The sequence below is a fragment of the Eriocheir sinensis genome, chromosome 26 (genome assembly GCF_024679095.1).
Source record: "Eriocheir sinensis breed Jianghai 21 chromosome 26, ASM2467909v1, whole genome shotgun sequence".
In the NCBI taxonomy this organism is placed as follows: Eukaryota; Metazoa; Arthropoda; class Malacostraca; order Decapoda; family Varunidae; genus Eriocheir; species Eriocheir sinensis.
The window spans coordinates 11,017,182-11,041,934 of NC_066534.1; the positions used below are offsets into that span (position 1 = coordinate 11,017,182).

Below are 24,753 nucleotides of genomic sequence, written 5' to 3' on the forward strand. Positions count from 1 at the left end.
AGACGTTCATACATGTCACTGTAGACATGAACGCCATGTCAGCAAACTTGTAGGCTTGTGCATTACATCTGTTGGCTTCAATTCAGCAGCGTTTGATGCTATTTCTATTCACTTGGTTTCGTGTCACAGCCATAATGACAGAGCCTGTCTTGACGCTGCTTCGAATGAGTGGATCCACAGTCACGCAGGTTCCAACGCGGAGGCTTTATCACCACGGCTGACAGTCAACACGTCACAAAGACAACAGCCCCGACATTGTCCGGACAGTGGATTACGATAGATTGAATACCTGTTGCCTGCTAAGTTAACAGTGTTGCCATCGAATACTGACAACATGTATGGCAGCACTCTTCGAAGCCAGATTTAGAATAAATATTTATTTCAAGGGTAAAGATATAGGTAAAATTTGCAGGTGGTGTTACTGGATAAATAAATAAAAATATGTATAAAAACGTGAGGTTCAAAGCATCGGCGCTGAATGATCCGGTTTCTGCATGCTAAGCCAAGCGGCCAGCTGGCAGAGAGGATCAGAGCCTGCCGTGCCCATATGGGATTAACCCTAAAATTGTGTGTCATAAATGTGCACAGCATCCTCTGTCGTGTCCTCTTTAATAGGAGCGCACCGTCAATTGGGCTAAATTTTAAGTCATAAGAAGGATGTTTAATGACTTCAACTTCCCTTAAAAAGTTTTGAAGGTCATTGCAAAAACATTGAATATACGCAGCATGAGAAACAGCGAAATAAAAAATTAAAAAATTACAATGTCATGGGAAAATGTTAACAAAATGGAAAAAGGTTTTGAAATTGTTTGAAAATATCTCAGAAAACGAGACAGAGAGAGAGAGATTTACATAGATTTACATAGAAAATCAGACCACACAGACCCCATGGTCCAGACTTGGTGGTTTGTCCTTAAACCTAAGTGATTTTACATTAATCAGAAGACTCCAAAACGTTGCATTTCTACTCTAGTTGATATTAAGTTGAAGGAAGTGACGGTCGAGCTTATTTTTGAAGGAGTCAATCGTGTTACACTGGACCACTGATGGTGGAAGCTTATTCCATTCTCGCACTACAACGTTGGTGAAGAAAAATTTGGTGCCGTCTGAATTTCCTTGTCTACATCTGAGTTTTACGCCATTGTTCCTCGTGCGCAAAGTGTCATCGATCATAAACAATGTTGATCTGTCTACATTCGTGAAACCATTAAGTATTTTAAAACATTCGATCAGTTTTCCTCGGAGGCGACGTTTCTCAAGAGAGAACATGTTAAGGGTAGAAAGCCTTTCTTCGTAGGATTTGTTGCGCAAGGAAGGGATCATTTTCGTTGCCCGACGCTGAACACCTTCTAATTTAGCAATATCCTTTGCATGGTGGGGAGACCAAAACTGTACCGCATATTCCAAGTGGGGTCTGACTAAACTGTTGTAGAGCGGGAGTATTACATCTTTATTCTTGAATACAAAGTTTCTTTTAATGAAGCCCAACATTCTGTTCGCTTTATTTGCTGCATCGATGCATTGCTGTGAGAATTTGAGGTTTGACGCGATTTTGATCCCCAAGTCCTTGACGCATTGAACGCTTTTGAGTTTAACGCCGCGCATTTCGTATTCGAACTTCTTATTCCTCGTTCCAATTTGAAGGACCTGGCACTTGTCTACGTTAAAGGGCATCTCCCATCTCCGACCAAGTTGAAATTTTGTGCAAATCCTCTTGGAGGCTTTGCCTGTCTTCGTCAGTCAGAACCGAGTTACCAATCTTTGTGTCGTCTGCAAATTTACTAATGCGGTTATTGAGTCCAACATCCACGTCGTTGATGTATATAATGAAGAGCACTGGGCCAAGGACCGAGCCCTGAGGGACGCCACTAGTGACAGGCGCCCACTCTGAGTTAAATCCGTCAATCACTACTCTTTGTTGTCTGTTGCTCAACCAATTCGCGATCCATTGGTTTACTTGACCGTCAATACCTATTTGCTTTAATTTGTAAAGTAATTTATGATGCGGGACTTTATCAAACGCTTTCTGGAAATCAGGATAGACTACGTCCAGTGATTTGGTTACGTCATAAACAGTGAAGAGAGAGAGAGAGAGAGAGAGAGAGAGAGAGAGAGAGAGAGAGAGAGAGAGAGAGAGAGAGAGAGAGAGAGAGAGAGAGAGAGAGAGAGAGAGAGAGAGGCGCACACACACACACACACACACACACACACACACACACACACACACACACACACACACACACACACACACACACACACACACACACACACACGGGATCATTAATCTCTCCCTGGAGGCGGGGCGGGGACTGGCTGACTTGCTGGCTGGCTGGTTTTTGGTTTCGAGGAAAAACAGTAAATTTCTTTTCACTTTTACAGATGAATTGGTGTGCGTCGCCATGGTGGGAATGAGTGTGTAATGATAACTAACGATATTTAATACTATACTGAAGGTACTAAGAATAACAACACAACGGGGTATCGGTTGTACACACACACACACACACACACACACACACACACACACACACACACACCGTTTTTGAGATCAGTAACACCCTGGCACACACGGCCGCTGCGTTGTCTTTGCAAAGCTCTTCCTCGCTGCCGTCTGTTAATTATCGTTTGCAGCTTTTTTTTTATGAATGAACAACTGTTTGGAAATGAGTTACTGCGCGGCAAGGCTTTGAAATATTCTGCTTACCGTTTCTCTCTCTCTCTCTCTCTCTCGTAGTATTAGGTCATATAGGTAAGGTGTCACACGCAACCTATTAATCAGCAGGTCAATGTGTGTGTGTGTGTGTGTGTGTGTGTGTGTGTGTGTGTGTGTGTGTGTGTGTGTGTCGACGGATTTAACGCCTGTCACTAGTGGCGTCCCTCAGGGCTCGGTTCTTGACCCAGTGCTGTTCATTATTTACATCAACGATGTGGATGTTGGAATCAATATACTCATTAGTAAATTTGCAGACGACACAAAGATTGGTAACTCGGTTCTCACTGACAAAGACGGACACAGCCTCCAAGAGGATTTCCATAAAGTTTCAGCTTGGTCTGATAGATGGGAGATGCCCTTTAACGTAGATAAGTGCCAGGTCCCTCAAGTTGGAACAAGATATAAGAAGTTCGATTACGAAATGCGCGGCGTCAAAGTCAAAAGCGTTTAATGCGTCAAGGACCTGGGTCTCAAAATCGCATCAAACCTCAAATTCTCACAGCAATGCACCGATGCAGCAAATAAAGCGAACAGAATGTTGGGCTTCATTAAAAAAAACTTTTTATTCATAAATAAATAAAAAAGTTATACTTCCGCTCTACAATATTTTAGTCAGACCCCACTTGGAATATGCGGTACAGTTTTGGTCTCCCCACCATAAAAAAGGACATTGCTAAATTAGAAGGTGTTCAACGTCGGGCAACAAAAATGATCCCTTCCTTGCGCACAAAACCCTGCGACGAGAGGCTTTCCACCTTTAACATGTTCTCTCTTGAGAAACGTCGCCTCCGAGGAAAAGTGATCGAATGTTTTAAAATATTTAAGGATTCACGAATGTGGACAAATCAAAATTGTTTATGATCGATGAAACTTTGCGAACGAGGAATAATGGCACAAAACTTAAATGTAGACGAGTGAGTTCAGACTGAACCAAATTTTTCTTCGCCAACGTTGTAGTGCGAGAATGAAATAAGCTCCCACCTTCAGTGGTCCAGTGTAACACGATTGACTCCTTTAAAAACAAGCTCGACCGACACTTCCTTCAATTTAATATTAACTAGAATAGAAATGCAAAGTTTTGAGCTATCTAATAAATATAAAATCACTTAGGTTTAAGGACAGACCACCTAGTCTAACCCACGGGGTCTGTGTGGTCTGATTTTCTATGTAAATCTCTCTCTCTCTCTCTCCATTTACTTAACTCTCCATTTACTTAAAACAAATAAAAGTCCTGGACCTGACAAAGTATATCCAACTCTGCTGAAAGAAACAAAGAGCGAAATACTCTCCTCCCTCACAACCGTATTCAATATGTCCTTGCGACAAGGCATCGTCCCTTCAGATTGGAAAAAGGCTAACGTGACACCGATTTTCAAGAAAGGAGACAAAAAAGTACCAGGTAATTACAGGCCCATTAGTCTAACTTCGGTTGTAGGTAAGCTACTTGAGGGCATAATTAGAGACAAAATTGTGAGTTACCTTGAAAGCCACTCATTGATTGGGGACTCACAACATGGCTTCCGAAACAAAAGATCCTGCCTATCAAACCTATTAACCTTTTATAACGACCTCTTCACTGTTTATGACGTAACCAAATCACTGGACGTAGTCTATCTTGATTTCCAGAAAGCGTTTGATAAAGTCCTGCATCATAAATTACTTTACAAATTAAAGCAAATAGGTATTGACGGTCAATAAAAACAATGGATAGCGAATAGGTTGAGCAACAGACAACAAAGAGTAGTGATTGACGGATTTAACTCAGAGTGGGCGCCTGTCACTAGTGGCGTCCATCAGGGCTCGGTCCTTGGCCCAGTGCTCTTCATTATTTACATCAACGACGTGGATGTTGGACTCAATAACCGCATTAGTAAATTTGCAGACGACACAAAGATTGGTAACTCGGTTCTCACTGACGAAGACAGGCAAAGCCCAAGAGGATTTGCACAAAATTTCAGCTTGGTCGGATAGATGGGAGATGCCCTTTAACGTAGACAAGTGCCAGGTCCTTCAAGTTGGAACGAGGAATAAGAAGTTCGAATACGAAATGCGCGGCGTTAAACTCAAAAGCGTTCAATGCGTCAAAGACTTGGGGGTCAAAATCGCGTCAAACCTCAAATTCTCACAGCAATGCATCGATGCAGCAAATAAAGCGAACAGAATGTCGGGCTTCATTAAAAGAAACTTTGTATTCAAGAATAAAGATGTAATACTCCCGCTCTACAACAGTTTAGTCAGACCCCACTTGGAATATGCGGTACAGTTTTGGTCCCCCCACCATGCAAAGGATATTGCTAAATCAGAAGGTGTTCAGCGTCGGGCAACGAAAATGATCCCTTCCTTGCGCAACAAATCCTACGAAGAAAGGCTTTCTACCCTTAACATGTTCACTCTTGAGAAACGTCGCCTCCGAGGAAAACTAATCGAATGTTTTAAAATGCTTAATGGTTTCACGAATGTAGACAGATGAACATTGTTTATGATCGATGACACTCTGCGCACGAGGAACAATGGCGTAAAACTCAGATGTAGACAAGTAAATTCAGACTGCACCAAATTTTTCTTCACCAACGTTGTAGTGCGAGAATGGAATAAGCTTCCACCATCAGTGGTCCAGTGTAACATGATTGACTCCTTCAAAAATAAGCTCGACCGTCACTTCCTTCAACTTAATATCAACTAGAGTAGAAATGCAACGTTTTGGAGTCTTCTGATTAATGTAAAATCACTTAGGTTTAAGGACAGACCACCAAGTCTGGACCATGGGGTCTGTGTGGTCTGATATTCTATGTAAATCTATGTAAATCTCTCTCTCTCTCTCTCTCTCTCTCTCTCTCTCTCTCTCTTTGAGGTATTGACAGGCGCAAATTGACGCTATTGTAATGGCAACATTGTGGTTCAGTATCTTTCATGTGTTGTTTTCGTTTGTTTGTGGCGACGGGCCTTCGTCGGGGCTCCTTCCTGCCCCCCATCCACCTCGGTCCGTCCACTTTAGAACAAGTGGGCTGAGGGAGAAAGAACACACACACACACACACACACACACACACACACACACACACACACACACACACACACACACACACAGCCATCCACCCACCACCCCACACTCAAACCCACACAACACAGTAACCCCCCCCCCCCTTACCAACCCATCCGCACCCCCATCCCTACCCGCACACCCACACCTACACAAAACCACAGAAAAAAACATGCGCGCTCATACACAGTTAGACAAATATTGAAAGGGTATATGATGATTTTTTTTTAAACCGACGGAACGGAATGAATTATAAAGTTTTCTCTCGAGCGATAAGGAAGAGAACTCGATCCAGAAGAACTGTGATATTTGCACCAACTTTCTTATTTTCTCTCCACCTTTCTTTGTTATTGTCTAGGATTTCCTTTTTTTTTTTTTTTCGCGGATCTTTCGATTGCGAGAAAGAAATATTGACGCTGGAGAGCAATTTTAAAGCGATTTATTTTTAATGTATGACTCAAAGGTAAGAGGAAACTAGCAGAATGTAATATGGAAATTTGAACACTACCTTCCTCCAACCAGAAGCTTCGTGTCTCATGTGGAAAGTCTGTATTTAATAAGAATGTAAACGAAGTAATTTTCCCTTGATTTAAGATTCATAGGGAAAAGAAATCTAGCAGAATGTAATATGGTAATTTGAACACAACCATTCTCCGACCAAAGCTTCGTGTCTCCTGTGGAAAGTCTGGATTTAATAGGAATGTAAACGAAGTCATCTTCCCTTGGTGGCTTTCAAGGTAAAATGTAAACCTGAACGATGCTCTATCTAGACTTTCAGTGCCATTATTTATGCTGTCCACGCCGATCGCCTTAAGATGTTTATGTTGTGTTTGGTGTTTGTGTATATCCGGACAGACTAAAAAAATAATATTCTTTTGAAGGTTTCATGACTCAAATTACCGCGACAGATCACTTGTTTATTGTTATTTTTATTTCACACACACACACACACACACACACACACACACACACACACACACACACACACACACACACACACACCTGTAAAATATAATACTGGGATTCTTTCCATATAATATTCATGCTTCTCTATCGAGCTCGACGCTAAAAATAAACTATGTGTGAAATATCTGAACACTTAACAATTTACATTCATTTACATCTTGCACGTTTTCCTCTTGCGGTTTTACTTTTTACGCGCAGTGTTAAACCTTATGCATTTTAATTAAGTCACCTTCCGATTCTAGTTTACGAGCGATTAAACAAATACTCCACGTACTCCTTAGCGGTGGGTTCACGTCTTCGAGGGAGAAAAAGTAAACCTAATGCATGTATATGTGTTAGTGTGTATGTGTGTGTGTGTGTGTGTGTGTGTGTGTGTTAAGTAAGCGCGTGGATGCTTAATGATTAAACCGACGCAGAAAGCGAAAGTAAATGCGTGCAGTGACTGAGAGAGGGAAGACGACTTGAATGCAGGAGTGCGGGCGAGTGAGGGAGGAAGGCGGAAGTGAGGGAAAGCTGCATGGAATAAAGGTGAAAATGAGAGTGTTCAAGGGTGGTGCTGAACGGAGCTGACAGGTAAATCTAATCAAGAAATGGAAAGTTGTGAGCGATTATCAACAGGTGTGTGTGTGTGTGTGTGTGTGTGTGTGTGTGTGTGTGTGTGTGTGTGTGTGTGTGTGTGTGTGTGTGTGTGTGTGAAAAAAAAATAAACCAGTGATCCGTCACGGTAATTTGAGAGTTTACTTTGCAACCTGTATGGAAATGTGAAAAAAAAAAGTGGGATATTTTTCATTAGAGCCAAAAATTATGCAAACAACTAAACCAAAAAAGTATATTTGTACGATATACGCCAGTAAAAAAAAGCTTTATTCTATCAAAGGTCCCCATTACAGTGTGTGTGTGTGTGTGGGGAGAGAGAGAGAGAGAGAGAGAGAGAGAGAGAGAGAGAGAGAGAGAGAGAGAGAGAGAGAGAGAGAGAGAGAAGGAAAGAAAACGAGATAGAAAGAAGGAAAGGAAATAAATTATAAAAAAAAAGAAATTAAGAAAGAAAGAAAGAAAAAGAAAACGAGGGAGAGAGACAGAAGGATAGAATGTAGGAATAAAATGAAAAAACAAGAAGAGAGAGAGAGAGAGAGAGAGAGAGAGAGAGAGAGAGAGAGAGAGAGAGAGAGAGAGAGAGAGACACCCGGACGTGCGTTGGTTTGTCAAGTGGACCGGGACGTAAACACTTTTCATGACTTTCCCAACGGTACGCGGATGGTTTCTCTCTCTCTCTCTCTCTCTCTCTCTCTCTCTCTCTCTCTCTCTCTCTCTCTCTCTCTCTGTCATTCTTTTTCTTCTTTCTTTTTTATTAATTTCCTTCTTTCTCTCGTTTTCTTTTTTTCTTTCTTTCATTTTTTGTTTTTTCATTTCTTTTCTTTTCTTTTCTTTTCTTTTCTTTCTGCCATTTCCTTTCTTTTTTTCCTTCTCCCATTCTTACTTCGTTTTTCCTTTCTTTCTTTTTTTCTTTCTTTTCCTCTTTCTTTTTATTTATTTCCTTCTTTCTTTCTCTCTTTCTTTTCTTCCTTTCGTCTTTCTTTATTTCTTTTTTCTTTTTTTTTCTTTCTTTCTCTCTTTTTTATTCTTACTTTCTATCCTTCTATCTCCCTCTCTTGTTTTCTTTTTTTCTTTCTTTTTCTTAATATATTTCTTTGTTTACTTGCTTTTTAATTCTCTCTCTCTCTCTCTCTCTCTCTCTCTCTCTCTCTCTCTCTCTCTCTCTCTCTCTCTCTCTCTCTCTCTCTCTCTCTCTCTCTCTCTTTCCGTATTCTAACAAACGTGTGATAGCCAGGCACAACGTTTCTTCGCGTGGAGGAAACACGTTAACGTCCACCTGGAGATGACAACGAAAGTGGATTTGTTTGCACGCGTTACGACGAAGCTGAAAACAAAGTTGGTTCACACAAAGGGAAATAACGCTCCGGGAATGAAACAGCCCCACCAGTAAAGCCATTTTAGACTACCCTCCTCCCGAAACTGACCTATCTTTCGGCTACTCTTCTAACTCTTTATAGGAGCAGTGAGTAGCGGGCTTTTCTTCACATTTGTTACCTTTTTTTATGTCCTTGAACTGGCTCCTCTGTTGTAAAAAAAAAAAAAAAAAAAAAAACTGGGAAAGTCTGCGCACACTCCCCACGGAAAGGAGAATAGAGGAAGATAGTGGTTTAGTTGTGGAGGGGATTTGTATACGTATATTCAGTTATTTCTTCACCGTCCCCACCCCCCAAAAATATATATATATCAGCCAGAGAAAATAAGTTAGATAAGTAAAAAGTGAGAAGCCTCCATCAATGTTGCCATATTGTCGTACGCAGCCTCTTATATTTACCGACATCCGACCCAAAATCTGTCTTCTGGCTCCCCAATAACGAGATTCATCTATATTTATCATTAAACATAGTTAATTCCTCTTGTTTTTTGGCAATACTAAGGGGCCAGAAACCGGTAAATACTATGCTCTGAGTGATATAATCAACAACGGTATTCCCCCCAAAAAAAAAAAAAAAACACACCAAATTTATCTTTTTAAGAAAAAAGTTTAACTGTTTCGCTGATTCGTTCTTCGTAACCAGTAGAATGACAATGGATATAAAACAACTATGGGGACAGCAAGAACACGCAAACAAAAGCATACAAATAACACACACACACACACACACACACACACACACACACACACACACACACACACACACACACACACACGTAATTGACTGCTCTTTCGGCCACCTCTTTGGATTCTTTACAGGAGCAGCGAGTAGCGGGCTTTTTTTATTGTTGTTTCCTTTTTTTGTGCCCTTGTGCTGTCTCCTTTGGTGTAAAAAGAAAAAAAAAACATATATACACGCACAAACACACACACAAAGACACACACAAAGATAAAAGACCTCCACTTTACCACTATTGTTATTTCTTTTTTCATCTTTCTAGGTAATCTTTTTTTCCCCCGAGCCTTATCAACACAGTCATATATACTCACATCATCATTTCCTATTAATTTTCTTCAACCTGTCCCCTTTCCATATGATGCACTTTTTTCCTGTCCATCAAACAAGGTAAGTCATCTATATTTTCACTTTTATACATTTTTTTTTATCATTTCAGTATGTACATTATTGTGGCATTTCTCAGTTCAGTCGTTTCCTTATTTTTCTCTAGTAATTATTTCTTACGTTTAATTTCATGCCTTCCATTCTACCCCAGCACATTCCATACATCATACTTTTTCATATACCATTCATATCATTTTTCATTCCTTCTCTTCACTGTCCTCACCCTGCCTTTCACCTTTCTTCACACACTGCACATTTATCCCATCTAATCAATATAGTAACAATCATCTATACTGTCATATATTAATTTTCTTATATTCATTAACACAACATATCTCAATACAAACCTTTTCATATTTATTTTCATAGTCTAATCATTTCATTCATTCCATTCCAACCGTTCCACTCAACTCCAGCTCATTTTATTCATCATTCCACTGCACTTTCCTTCACTCCATTCCTTTCCACTTCCTTATATGCTTTCACTTCAGGGCACGCCACGTCTGGCTAAGGGAGGCGACTAAGGGTATTTTTTGACGAATATATTTAAAATCGGACAAATACGTTTTTTTTCGCTCAGCATGGCCGGGACCCCTTTAGTCACCCCCCTTCGCTAAGCCACACCTTCCATTTCTCCAGTTTGAGACATTTAGGAGAGGGTGCAGAGAAATGATGCCCGGGGACCACGTATTCCCATCGGAGCCACAAGACGCACACAGAATACGAATATACACCCCGAAGACTCAATGGGAGTGGCTGGAGCCCTTCACGCCGCTCTCAGGCCGACCTCTTCGTCCTTTGTCCGCCACGGCACGCCAGGAATACGAGAAGTGATGTTGCACACACTTGACCAACGTTGCCAGACTGTCGTACTCAGCCTCTAATATTTACCGACTTCCGACCCTAAATCTGTCTCCTGGTCCCAATTAACAAGATTCATTTATATATATCGTTAAAATAGTTAATTTTTTATGTTTCTCGGCAATAGTTAGGCGTCAGAAACCGGTAAATACTATGCTCTGAGTACGATGATCTGGCAACGGTGCACTTGACTATCTTTTTCCGTTTTTTCGTACTTATCCCCACCAAATCGTCACCTTAAAGCGACAGTTGAACATTGTCTTCACACTTTCATCTCTTTAAACTCATGTGAAGACGCGATTTTTCTCCTTCTCGTGTTTTTTGTATTCTTCCTAATCAGGACGTTATATTGATTCGAGAGTTGAACATTGTCCTCTTCTAATTGATGCTGAAGACACGACTTTCTTCTCCTCTCCGTCTTTTCGTTCTCATCCTAACCAAGTCATACCAATGCGAGAGCTGAACAATGTCTTCATTTTCTCATCTCTATGAACTGATGCTGCACATACTAGACTATCCTCTCCGTTTCGTCTTTTCGTATTCATCTTAACCAATTAATGCAAGAGTTGAACACTGTCTTCACGCCTTCATCTCTTCGAATGTTAAGTTCTATACGAGTTTTTCCTCTCACGATATTCCGGCTTCGAAAAGCAAATTCCAACCCACACATAATACTGAACGACACGACTTTCACCTTTCAGAAATACTATTTTTCGTAGCTGCATGTTTTCTATACATATTTTCTGTCATTTTTTATCATTTACAAGTAGAGGTGCCTAAGAGTAAAAGAAAAAGAAAGACGCAATGTAAAAAAAACTGTGTGGAAAATGAGAAAAACTCCGGAATATGAGAAGAATGTTTTCCTTCCAACAGCAACAACAACAACAAAAAAACGGGATATAACTTTTAGCTAGGACACGATAATAATATCACTATCATTACTTCTGCTACTATTGCTTCATACTAGTAAAGTTGGGAGCATACGGTATACTCGCTGCTACGCGTGGCAGAGGTCTTCATCTGTGTACCATTGGCCTTTGACACTGGTGGGCGAAAACCCGGGACAGAGGGGCAGCGCAACACCCAGGTTACCACAGTTTATCTTCCAAGGTTTCCCCAAGTACACATTTAATGACCATCCCGAAAGGAAGGATGAGAAGCTGGGTGGGCTACGAGCGGACTGCCCAAGCCGGGATTCAAACCCCGGCCCACAGATTCCTAGTTAGGCAAGCTAAATACTGCACCACAGAGACGCTGCCACTGCTACTACTATTATCTACTATTATCCTCTAAGTCATCTGTCTGACACATCGCGCCAGGAATATGAGAAATGATGCTGAAGACACTAAACTCTTTCTTCTTTTCATATTCATCCAATCCAGTCATTCGCCCTCTCAAGCCATTCCTGCTTCAAAAGGCAAATACCAACCCACACATGAGAGTGAACGACCTTTTCTCCGCCAAACATGTTTTCTGTACATTTTTTTTTACAGCAGAGGAGACAGTGCAAGGGCGTAAAAAAAAAAGGAAACAATAATGAAAAAAAAGTTTGTTGTTGTTGTATTATTTCTTTGTAGAGAAGATAAGAAAAGGAAAGAGGCTAAGATGCAAAAATTGTAGCACGGAGAACAAAAAACAAACAAACAAACAAAAATCTAAGGAAACATAAATAATAAGAAGTATGTTTTTCTTGCTAACAAGGCGGTGGCCGAAGTGATAGCGTACTGGACCCACATTCGCCGCGTGATGGACGACGCGGGTTCGAATCCTCACGCTACCACTTGGATTTTTCGGTCACCGCCGAGTGGCTTAAAACTACCCACATGCTGTCCTGAAGACCACCCATCAACCCGGACTCTAGAGGAAGCCGTCCAAGCGAATCAAGTACGAGTTCCGGGGGGCAGCATGAGCCAATGCAAGATGGCGCCACTATAATCACTCGCCTGGGCCGACCATCAGGCCCCACCTGGAGAAGCCTTTGGGCCATCAGGAAAAAAAAAAAAAAGGGCAAAACACGTAGAAATTATCCCCGTACTGCCACAACTATTACTATTACTATTGTTAGTATTACTATTATTATTATTATTATTATTATTATTATTATTACTATTATTAATGGTGAAAGTAGTAGTGGTAGTAGTAATAGTAGCAGTGATGGTAGAAATAGTATATGTAGTAATAGTAGTAGTAGTTAATGGTAATAATAATAATAATAATAATAATAATAATAATAATAATAATAATAATAATAATAATAATAATAATAATAATAATAATAATAATAATAATAATAATAATAATAATAATAATAATAATAATAACAACAATAATAGCAAAAAATATCAGCCATCATTCCCGACAAAGCCGCTCCTCCACCTCGGGAAATATTTACACTCACACTATTTATATACCAGGAAGCGAGGGCAGGATATCTCCGCCATCAGCCGCCGCAGTGAACGGCCCGAGGAGGCTTATGTTCACTTGTTCCGAGAAGCCTGTGTGTCTGTACGGGGGGGGGGGGGGATGAGGAGTGTGTATATGTGCGTGTTGAGAGAGAGAGAGAGAGAGAGAGAGAGAGAGAGAGAGAGAGAGAGAGAGAGAGAGAGAGAGAGAGAGAGAGAGAGAGGTGGGGGGAGGGGGAGGACTGGGAGGAAGCATGGGAAAGGAGGAATGACATATATACACACAGACAGTCAGGCAGAATGACACCGAGAGATAAACACCGATAAACAGAGAAAAACATGTAGTAAGCATGATAATAAAAAGACCCTAAATCATAACCCTGGGAGATGGTAATCCTGAATATCCCCTTTGGCTACCTTCATTTACCATCAGTCCGCTATGAACCCTAAACGTGAGGCGTCGAGCAGCCGAGTCCGACTCACCGCACCGACACATTCACGTTCCGCGCCTCGGCATGGAGCTGTGGCGGCGAGGCACGACAAGATAATATAATGTGCTCATTTACCGCGAAACTAACGTTGATGGAAAGAATCTTTTTACTCGCATTGGTCCCGCGCATCACTGAACTGCTTGTGTGAGTCGTTTTTTGGAAGGAAAAGCTACAGGTGAGGAAAAATGGAGAAGCGTGAGATATGAAATGGTTTATATTTATGCAAGGTGCCTAAATGTATGACAATGGAGACTGATGCAAGATAGATGAATAATATGTGACTGAAAATGACAAGAGAAACATCTATAAAAAGATATATACGAGACGAAGATAACCAGCAAGCTGCCCAGATCATTAACGAACCCTAACTTCAGTGATTGTGGTTAAGATAAGCGCCGTTGGACAGCATGGGCCAAACAAGTCATAAATCAAGACACTGTAAAAAAAATTCCGTCCACCAGACGCCACAAGAAAAGTCAACTGGCGCTGTGGGCACGAAAATTATATAAAACTAGCTAATGAAAATCAGTTGTACCATCATTCATTCTACTATATCATACAGTATGGGATGCAATCAAGGCCTAAAAACAAACAAACAAAAAAATGTCAAAGCACTGTTTCCCAAAAGTGGACAATACCGGAAGTAAATATTAAAAAACAATTGGAAATTCATTCAGTCATTTCCTCATTCTTCTTGAAGCGCGCCGCCCACGAGCTCAAACTGTATCCACACCATTTTTCTGCCGTGATTTTTTTTTTTTTACGTCAAAGGGCATGCACAAAGAGGAAAATAAAAACAAGGAAAATATCCGCAACGCAAAACTCCCTAATAGAATACTGAAGAAGATGCAAAGAAGAAAAAAAGAACGCTCAAATTAAGTTACAGGTTTTATCAAGTAAGCTCCAGCCGCGGCCTCGCCACTCACCCTTTAAAGGACCACAAACTGATCGACTAAACACGTGATAGGAAAACACCCGCCTGACTACGGCACAACACTTTACGTTGCTCAGGCTGAAACACACACACACACACACACACACACACACACACACACACACACACACACACACACACACACACACACACACACAGTCACACACACACACACACACACACACAAGCCTATAACCCCATACACACAATTTTTAGCATGAAAAATCTCGTAAGAAAAGCTTTTACGTGTGACAGTTATAATTATAAAGCATAAAGTGGCCAAGGATGATTTAGAAAAGGAGGACTCTGAAGGAATGTTTAAAACTGGTCGGAAGGAAAAAGATAAAAAAGGAGCTTATATGGAGGGATGCATATAGCCCCGCTAACTTCATACTGGAAGGAAAAAGAATTCGAGACTTTGGTTATTTTTTGCTAAGAGCGGCAGAGAGGACAGCAGGAAGTCCGTTTTGTGTGCTGTGTAAAGACCGACAGCCAGCACTAAGAGCTTTCAGGGGTCAGCGCCTGGGCCGCGTGAAGCACAACACTGCACATTGCTCACGGCTCACGGCTTGAAGGCGGCAGCACTGCATCCTCTGGCACATTGTTGTCCCCTCCACCCCCCACCCCCCCATACACACGCGTCCAATGATGGAGGTTTTCCTAGCTTTTACTCCGCTGACCTGAAGTGGAATTTACGTTTGCGATAAATGTCCTCTGACCTTAAAGTGGAGTTCACGTTTACGATAAATATCCTCTGACCTGATGGTGGAGTTCACGTTTACGATAAATGCTTATCTGTCAAAGAACACTTGACAAGAAAAGACTAATGCCCCCTTTCCCAACCATGGGGTCGCCAAGCGCTTTTCCAGGGGTTACCAAGACCTCAAAATGTCAAAATGGTGTTATTATGTTATAATAACACATATACAACTAAACCAGTGGGGTCGCGGTCATGTCTAGAGGTGCATGATTGGGGTCGCCTGAAAAAATGTCTAGAGGTACATGAATGGGGTCGCCTGAAAAAATGTCTAGAGGTACATGAATGGGGTCGCCTGAAAAAATGTCTAGAGGTGCATGATTGGGGTCGCCTGAAAAAATGTCTAGAGGTGCATGATTGGGGTCGCCTGAAAAAATGTCTAGAGGTGCATGAATGGGGTCGCCTGAAAAAATGTCTAGAGGTGCATGAATGGGGTCCCCTGAAAAAAAAGGTTGGGAACCACTGGACTAATGCAAGCCGCCAGACCTGAAGTAAACAAATAGACCAAGAAACTTTAATGCTATCGCAATGCTAAGAATAAGGGACGGTACACCCAAACTCAAAATTTACCACACTGTACCCAGGAAACCAGAACTTACTGGGCCAAGTTCATGAACCCCCGTGTCTTTCCTTTTACTGTTGTCCCATTTTTCAGATAGTGGCCACAAATATGCGACGCTCATTGCCCTCCTCGAACCACTTCCAAGGAGAAACGTTACTTGCATTATCATCATTATCATCATCAAATGTCAGCGTACGCCAGAGGTGTAAGTAGCCTCACCCAACCAACAAATCGATTCCTGGGGGTTCCGCCGTTAAAGTCCTCAAATAGGCCTGGTATCTATTCTAAGTAGCTTCAGGCATGATACATCGATTTGCTTGAAACACGAGATTGCGGGCGCCCCCTCGACGTCCTAAAGTCAGGGTTGTCTCTCTCAAATAGAAACAAAAGCTTTGTCAGTGGATCCCAAGAGTCCTCACCAAGTTCTTAGAACAACCCGGCGAGCAGGGTCCACTTCACAGTAGCGTAATATGTGCCCAGATGGCCGAAGTTGATGTTCACGGAATATGAAGATAAAAGGCCTTAAATCGGACTCAAGGAGTAGGCACTGTCTTGACACATAGTCGTTCCAATGAAGACCTCACGATTGCGACTTAAACGCCCCCATTACAGGTGATTCCATTGCCGCTAAAAAAGACAGGTGCTTAACCTCCAGCGACGTGGGCCCCTGCTGGTTTATATTATGGAGTCTGTGGTTTCCGACAAACAAAAAAATATTGAAAAATATGTACTGAGTATAAAAACACCAAAATCAACACGGATCCAGAGCAATTATATCAACGTATATATATATATATATATATATATATATATATATATATATATATATATATATATATATATATATATATATATATATATATATATATATAAATTCGTTATACTATATAGGTAAAGGTGGATGCATACGCTATATAGCTGCGCGTGCATACGGTGCTCATCTCCGATCCGTTGGCCCTTTGAGTCTGTGGTAGGTAAGAACTAGTTACCCCGGGACACGGGCAGATGTGAATTCCTGGATTGCCACCGTTTACCTTCCCCAGGTTTCCCCAGGTACCCATTTATCGACCAGCCTAAATGGGAGGATAAACAGCAGGGTGAGCTGGGCGCCGACTGCCAGGGCCGGAATTCGAACCCGGAGTGGCAGCTAGGCACTCTGACCACCAGACCACGGAGGCGTATATGCTATGAGTAGTAATAATTAAAATATTCAGAACGCTTAGAGCACATTGTAAGAGAAAAAATGTATTTTCCGTTTTTCAGTGAAAGGGTATAACAAAATTAATATGAGACGACGTTCCTCAAATAAAAAAAAGTTAAAAAAATATGGAGCTGGAAGAAAAATGTTTAACAAAAATGTTTATGTAGAGATAATGAAGCGTTCAGGCGGACAATTAGGCGACGACTAAGGACGCAGTGTAAGGGAAAAAAAAAAGGAACAGCACATCGATAACACAGTAGTGAAGCGAGAAAAAAACACGTGGCCATATGGATCACCTAAAAATGTATATAGTTTGCAAATAAAACGAAAAAGGAAGTCAAAATATAAAACTACAAAATATGATTTTGACATCGGTACAGTCGACGTACCTTTTTTACGAACAATCAAAATGGAATCGTTTCGGGGTCAGCGATGCAGGCGCCGCGTATCCGCGTGGCGCTGGCCGTACAAACAGCTGCTTAATTAGATTGGCCGGCGTGGGCGAAACATCACTGATGCAACATTCACGGAAAACGAGCGTCATTCATTCAGCCATTCGTTCTCACATCCATCACTATTTAAATCCATTCAGTTAATTAAGGCTTTAACTCCAATTTCCGCTGACTTTTTTCTAATATCCTGTTTTTTTTTAATATTGACTAATATTCATCACACATATTGTTTTAATAAAATAACTCATGCATGTTGTCTTCCACTATTCTATTTGTATTTTTTGTCAGATTGATGAATTCACACCCTCTTTCATTCACTCACTCAAGCACTCCTCTCATTACTCTTTTCTTTGGCGTTTTTATATCCTTCAAAAGAAAGCCAACAACACAACTAACTCATTCTTTTTCACTCCTGCTCAGACACCATGTCAGCGAGTCAGTCATTCACTCATTACATCAGGTAGTTAAAAATACGTGTAATACGTGCAAAAATATGTGTAAAGTCAGGTGGCACCAGATGAATCAAATTTTTTGTGTGTGTGTGTGTGTAGGTGACCATATTATAATGTTGTTTTAGAATTTACAAATGTAGAACATATTTGAACGGCTACCTGTGCTTCGTCAGGTTTAAGCTTTACGTTATAAAAATAGCATCAAAGAAGCCCATTTTACTAATTATGCTGCTGTCTGCTCGAAGCAATGCAAAGTTAACTGCTGACCTTTAACAACAACAACAACAACAAAAATTATCTCATTTCTAATCATAGGAAAAAATATAGTTTGAAAATTTTTAGATTATTTGTCTATATATTTCTCTCAGTCTCCTAGCTTTTGCGCTTTCTTTACATTTTTTTCTTTTTGTTCACCTTTTTAACGAGGTGTATCAGACCCTTTTGAGTATATACTCTATCGAATAAATTGTAACTCAAGCCATATCTACTCTAATATTTACGCAGGGATTCCTTCCTTCACTTGCTCAGTTTTATGTTCCATCGTTTACGCTATTACATAGTGACTTGTTCGTCTGATTTCCTTCCCTCATTGATAACTGCATGTTTTCACACGAGGAAGCGGTGTCCGAGTGGTCTGCGTGCGGGCGAGGCGAGCCCGGGGACCTAGGCTCAAGTTCCATAGATGAATCCTGACAATTTTCAACCATCGCCAAGTGGTGGAGGATTGCCCATATACGGCTCAGATCTTCAGTCAGTCTTTACTTAAGCGACTTCGGTCAAGTGAAGCCCTGGGGGTCGCATGGGCTGAGCAAGAGTCATATATCACGGAAGCCAGTTACTAACTAAATACGCCCGGGGGCTCGTCGGTTCACTCACTCGCCGTCCACACCCCCAGCGGCCCTCCCGAGCAAGCTCCCATGCAGCTGACCTGACGGCAGTCACCATACATGAAATTCGCCTGCGCCACTAAAGGGCTGGGGTCGTCCAAGGCTGTCCAATTTGAGCAAATAGCTCTTAATGCAATTATCTTGACCTACATTCGCAATGCCAATGTCTGAAGCACTATTACATCTTTATACTAATCTCTCTCTCTCTCTCTCTCTCTCTCTCCGTTAATTAGACTTCTTTTACTTAACTTTCCGGGTCTCCAAGCATCAAAGACCCCGAAGGCCTTGATCTTCTATTAATTTATATTGTTGGTTTTTTTTAAGATTCTTGTTTTTTTATATTCTCGCCCTGACTTGAAACTGGTCCTCAAAGTAAACAAGCATACACAATGGGAAACAATACCGCACACACAAAAATAATATATTGAGAACTTCAACCCAAAAATTTCCCAGCAGCTTGGGGTTTCAGTAGTGCAAAAAGGAAAACTAAATAATGACAGAAGCTTGATAAAAAGGCTTTGGTGTGACGTTCAAAAGTAAAGAATGAAAAAAGAAGTTTGAAAGCCAATGAAACCCAATGGAAGGTTAACCAATTTTCCATTTCGCGTTTGGAGAATACAATAGAATTCGTTGGAGAGGCGCCGGGCGTAGCGTGGGTACAATGTTGTTTACCAGGAGTCTCCCTTTCATAGTGCAATGCTTGCGTACGTTTAATTATTCCCTTTCCGTCACAGGAGTCGAGGCTTTCCATGCGTTTGTTTGAGACTGGATGCACTGGACTCTTAACACACACACACACACACACACACACACACACACACACACAGACAGACAGACAGACAGACAGACAGACACACACACACACACACACACACACACACACACACACACACACACACACTCAATCAAATCAACAAACAAAGTAAACAGCAATAGAAACAACACCAGCAGCAGTAACAAGACCACGAATATAAGCGAAGGACGCAACTTTCAAATTATAAAAGTACAATACTGTATCCTTGATGGTGTTTTCGTCATAATTTCATGTAATTTTATAATAATGCTCGCAACTTTGCACTGAATATCGGGACTCAAAAACGCTCCTATATCAAAAAACAATAATAAAAAACAATATTCAATGATCAATAATTGTTAGTTAGAACACTGCCAAGCTCTTAAAAAAATAATAATAAAATTTACTCTTTACTCCTACAACGTACACTAAACTGCTATGACATACTACATTAAACTTAATACATACTGTTTATTGTCTTTCTATTTGTTTTGAAACCTAACAACCTCTTTAAGTATACGTCCTTGCCTTATACAGTATATATACGTCGAAGGTTTAGCTCATTTTCTCTAATAGCTTGGACGATAAGCCTTACAAGCTCCTTTTAGTATACTCATATGCCATCAGATGTAATATATTGTAGCATATATATTTTCAAAACTATAAATGCCTCAGTGTGTTTGTTTCAGTTCACTTATACATCATCCTATACGTTTACTTTTAAGCCACTGTGTTTTCTCCTTCCTATGACTTGAACGCTTTTAAGACGGATGCAGTAAGGCATCTGTCAGCTCAAATTGCTCATTTTCAATATTTCTTTCGTGCACTGAGTAAGAGCCGTTGTTTGCGGGGATGTTTTTTAAATTCTCTTCAACTAGGATTCTTGAAATGTAAAGTTAAAAATAGAACTGAATGCCTCGGGAATAGCTTCGTCAAATGTAAAAAAATAAGAACTAAATGCCTTGGGAAACACTCTTTAGTCTTGTATTTAAGGAACATCTCCATGTCTTCAAATATATTAACTCTCTGTTCCTAATTGTATCGACCAATTATACTTAGTTTCAACAATGCAGTAATAAAAAATAAAAAAGTCTTCCATATGTACGCCACAGCCTAAGTGTTTTCTGAATCATCAAAGAAAACGGAGTGACGTCCTCAAGAGAACTCCAAGATGAGTAAACACACGAATGCGACGTCGATCCCTCCGCCTCCTGCGCCTCCTTTATTGGAAGTCACGGCGCCAGGGACTGTTTTCTGATAGCCTTCGGGCGTCCGTATTGCTCCACCGTTATCCCTCACCCATCTCTCTCTCTCTCTCTCTCTCTCTCTCTCTCACACACACACACACACACACACACACACACACACACACAGTCACACACACACACACACACACACGCACACACAAACTAACTTTTTTTAATATCTTGGATTACAAAAATATCTTCACAAACGAGACTCAACATTACGACGCTTTGTTTAACCCGAACATGAACATTTAGTTGGTATGAAAAATACACAATTTCTCTCTCTCTCTCTCTCTCTCTCTCTCTCTCTCTCTCTCTCTCTCATTCTCTCTCTCATTCTCTCTCTCATTTTCTCTTCCTCTCCCTCTTCCTCTCCCTCTTCCTCTCCCTCTTCCTCTCCCTCTCCCTCTCCCTCTCCCACTCCCTCTCCCACTCCGTCTCCCACTCCGTCTCCCACTCCGTCTCCCACTCCGTCTCCCACTCCCTTTCCCTCTTCCTTTCCTACTCCCTCTCTAACTCCCTCTCTAACTCCCTCTCTAACTCCCTCTCCCACTCCCTCTCCCACTCCCTCTCCCACTCCCTCTCCCACTCCCTCTCTCACTCCCTCTCCCTCTCCCTCTCCCTCTCCCTCTTTCTCCTCGGAAGTCTTCCTCATATTACACTCAACTAAAAAAATATAGTCAGCCTTAAAAAAAAGGAATTTTCTTTTCGGACTCAATTAAGCGAGGGAACTCGTTGTCCAAGTGCAAGTATAAGTATGCAGGTAGTCAGAGTTAATATGCTTACTATGCTAATTAAACTTACACTTTTTCAATGGGTATTTTCTTAGGTGTCAACAATAATAATTTCTGAAGGATGGGTCGTGAAGATGAAAAAAATATATCTTCCATCATCCGGTCTCTGCTTTATACAATGATATTTACGGTTTGGTAAGTTTATGGGCTTCCTCCCTATCATAAAGGTGCTAATGAGCTGTACAGACTGATGACGCGGAGGAAAAAAAATGATTTGTTGAGAGGGGAGACTATGGAAGCTCCTTATGCTCTCTCTCTCTCTCTCTCTCTCTCTCTCTCTCTCTCTCTCTCTCTCTCTCTCTCTCTCTCTCTCTCTCTCTCTCTCTCTCTCTCTCTCTCTCTCTCTCTCTCTCAAACAAACTTTTTCTTCATTCCTTCGCCCCTCATAACTTTCCTTACCCACCGTCCCTTTCTACGAGCCTCAAGGAATGCCACTAAACTCCTCCGAAACTACTTACTGGTTCACGGGTGTTGATAAGAAAGATTTATTAATAATGTTGAGCGGCGGCATCGCGAGGTTTATTTTTTATATCCTTTTAATTTTCCCCCTAAGCTACCTGCATTACTATAAACAATACCAAAATAGGAGTTGGAACGAGGTGCAACGTGCTAAAACTATGATTCTTGGATATATAACTAAACTTAATTATTTGTCAAGACGTTACGTAGGAGGGATACACACTAGTTCTCCGTGTTTCTCGCAAAGCAAATTTAGTCTCCATCTTTCTCGGCCAAATGTTCACCTATCTCTTTTACTAATGTCTTAATGCTTATTGGGTCCCATTTGTTCCATTCGGGTTCACGGGTAGATATTTTTCCTCTGGCCATCGAGTATTTCTTGTCTACTATCATTTAACTACCAGAAATCTACACCTTTCTCTCCCTTGTCTTACTCTTAATCTAAAGTCGATAGTATACCCTTAATCTGTAAATATATACTGCAAATTCTTACGCGTAGTCCGCAACCTATAATCCTTCATAACTAGAACCAATACATTTTATACTTTTGCACCTAATCATAAGTACATAACAGCCTATAATAAGATACTTTCTACTGTGTATTGCTATCCTTAATTCGAGTTTTCTTACCCTCCAATAGAATCTTCATACTGTGCATTTATATCTTTAATTCGAATTTTCTTACCCTCCAATAGAATCTTCATACTGTGCATTTATATCTTTAATTCGAGTTTTCTTATCCTCCAATAGAATCTTCATACTGTGCATTTATATCTTTAATTCGAATTTTCTTACCCTCCAATAGAATCTTCACACTGAGCATTTCTATCCTTAATTCGAATTTTCTTATCCTCCAATAGAATCTTCACACTGAGCATTTCTATCCTTAATTCGAATTTTCTTACCCTCCTATAGAATCTTCACCTTCCCACGATTCGCCTTCCCCTTCCTTTATACTCACGCCTCTCGATTTCTTCTGTATAAACACTAGTCTGTTCTTTCTCTATTGCGCTTCACTTTATTTTTCACCATTAATCATTTCGTTCATCCCCTCCGCTTCTTCCACGCATCTTAGCTCACTTGACTCCTATTGTTTATCTATTCTTTCGCGTCCGTTCTTTCTCAATTGCTTTTCATTCATTTTTCCTGATTAATTACATTCTACCTTCTTCCACGCGCTATTCTCCAACCTTCCACTTATCTTGCAGCAAACGTCAATCCCTTTCTCTTTCCCTTTCTTCCTCCTTCCTCCCAGTGGTACTCACCTGTCTATGGAGATGCAGACGAGGATGAAGGAAGACAGGTAGTGGCCGAAGATCCTGAAGAAGGAGAAGAGGCGACAGAGGGCGTCCCCGGCCACCCACTGTACCATGGCGGCCCAGCCCACCTCCACCGGCATCATCACCGTCGTTACCTGCGGGAGGAGAGGCGAGACAGGTAAGGTGAGTGAAATAAAAGTTTACGAGAAAGGGGACAGTTGTGGATACGTATTTTGAGGACGAAAGTGATATGCTGTGAGGAGAATGAGAAAATCTCCTTTGAAGCCACGTTCCAAGAAAAGATATAGATAGAGATGAATATATATATATATATATATATATATATATATATATATATATATATATATATATATATATATATAGATAGATAGATAGATAGATAGATAGATAGATAGATAGATAGATAGATAGATAGATAGATAGATAGATAGATAGATAGATAGATAGATAGATAGATAGATAGATAGATAGATAGATAGATAGATAGATAGATAGATAGATAGATAGATAGATAGATAGATAGATAGATAGATAGATATTAGAAGAAAAAAAAGAAGGGAAGGAAGAAAGGGAAGAAGGATGGAAGAAAGCAAGAAAGAAAGGAAGGAAGGAAGGAAGGAAGGAAGGAAGGAAGGAAGGAAGGAAGCAAGCAAGCAAGAAAGAAAGAAAGAAAGGAAGGAAGGAAGGAAGGAAGGAAGGAAGAAAAATAACGAGAGAGAGAGAGAGAGAGAGAGAGAGAGAGAGAGAGAGAGAGAGAGAGAGAGAGAGAGAGAGAGAGAGAGAGAGAGAGAGAGAGAGAGAGAGAGAGAGAGAGAGAGAGAGAGAGAGAGAGAGAGAGAGAGAGAGAGAGAGAGAGAGAGAGAGAGAGACTCTACACTTATTGCGTAACAATATCAGAGAATTAGCGGAACACCTGAGAAAAAAAAATAATTACAAGCTGAGATGAGATCCCTGGATGACCTTAAAATCCCAATTATGGCGAGAAGAAAGTTATTACGCGGTGACTTAGCGCGAACAAAGCCTTAATTAGGACACCATCTGGGAGGAACACAGTGGGTAATTACGTCACCTGGCGGGGATTACGGGTTAATTAAAACGATGATCCTGAAGTTATTTTACAGGTGAATTTTCTTTAGTTTATTACTTTCAAGGATTTTACAGATCTCTTAGTAATGTTTTATATTTGTAATTCCTCCCATGACATTAACGCTGTATCTAAGAATAAATGGCGAGGATCCACAAGTTTAATTTACGGATGAATTTTGTTTTATTCATTACTGTTTCGACTTTTCGCAGATCTCTAAGTAATCTTTAGTTGTGTTCGTAGTTCCTCCCACCTTCTGAGTACCCTGAGAATTTTTGCCAAGGATCCTC

General features: G+C 40.8%; 1 protein-coding gene across 1 annotated transcript in view; it reads right to left on the bottom strand.

Annotated features, from left to right (window-relative positions):
* LOC127003758 (adipokinetic hormone/corazonin-related peptide receptor variant I-like) overlaps positions 1-24,753 on the bottom strand; it is a 270,587-nt gene that overhangs the window by 98,732 nt on the left and 147,102 nt on the right. Inside the window, exon 3 of the mRNA XM_050870764.1 lies at positions 23,365-23,513. Within this exon, the coding sequence (XP_050726721.1) occupies positions 23,365-23,513 (149 nt within the window). The remainder of the gene's footprint in view (positions 1-23,364; positions 23,514-24,753) is intronic.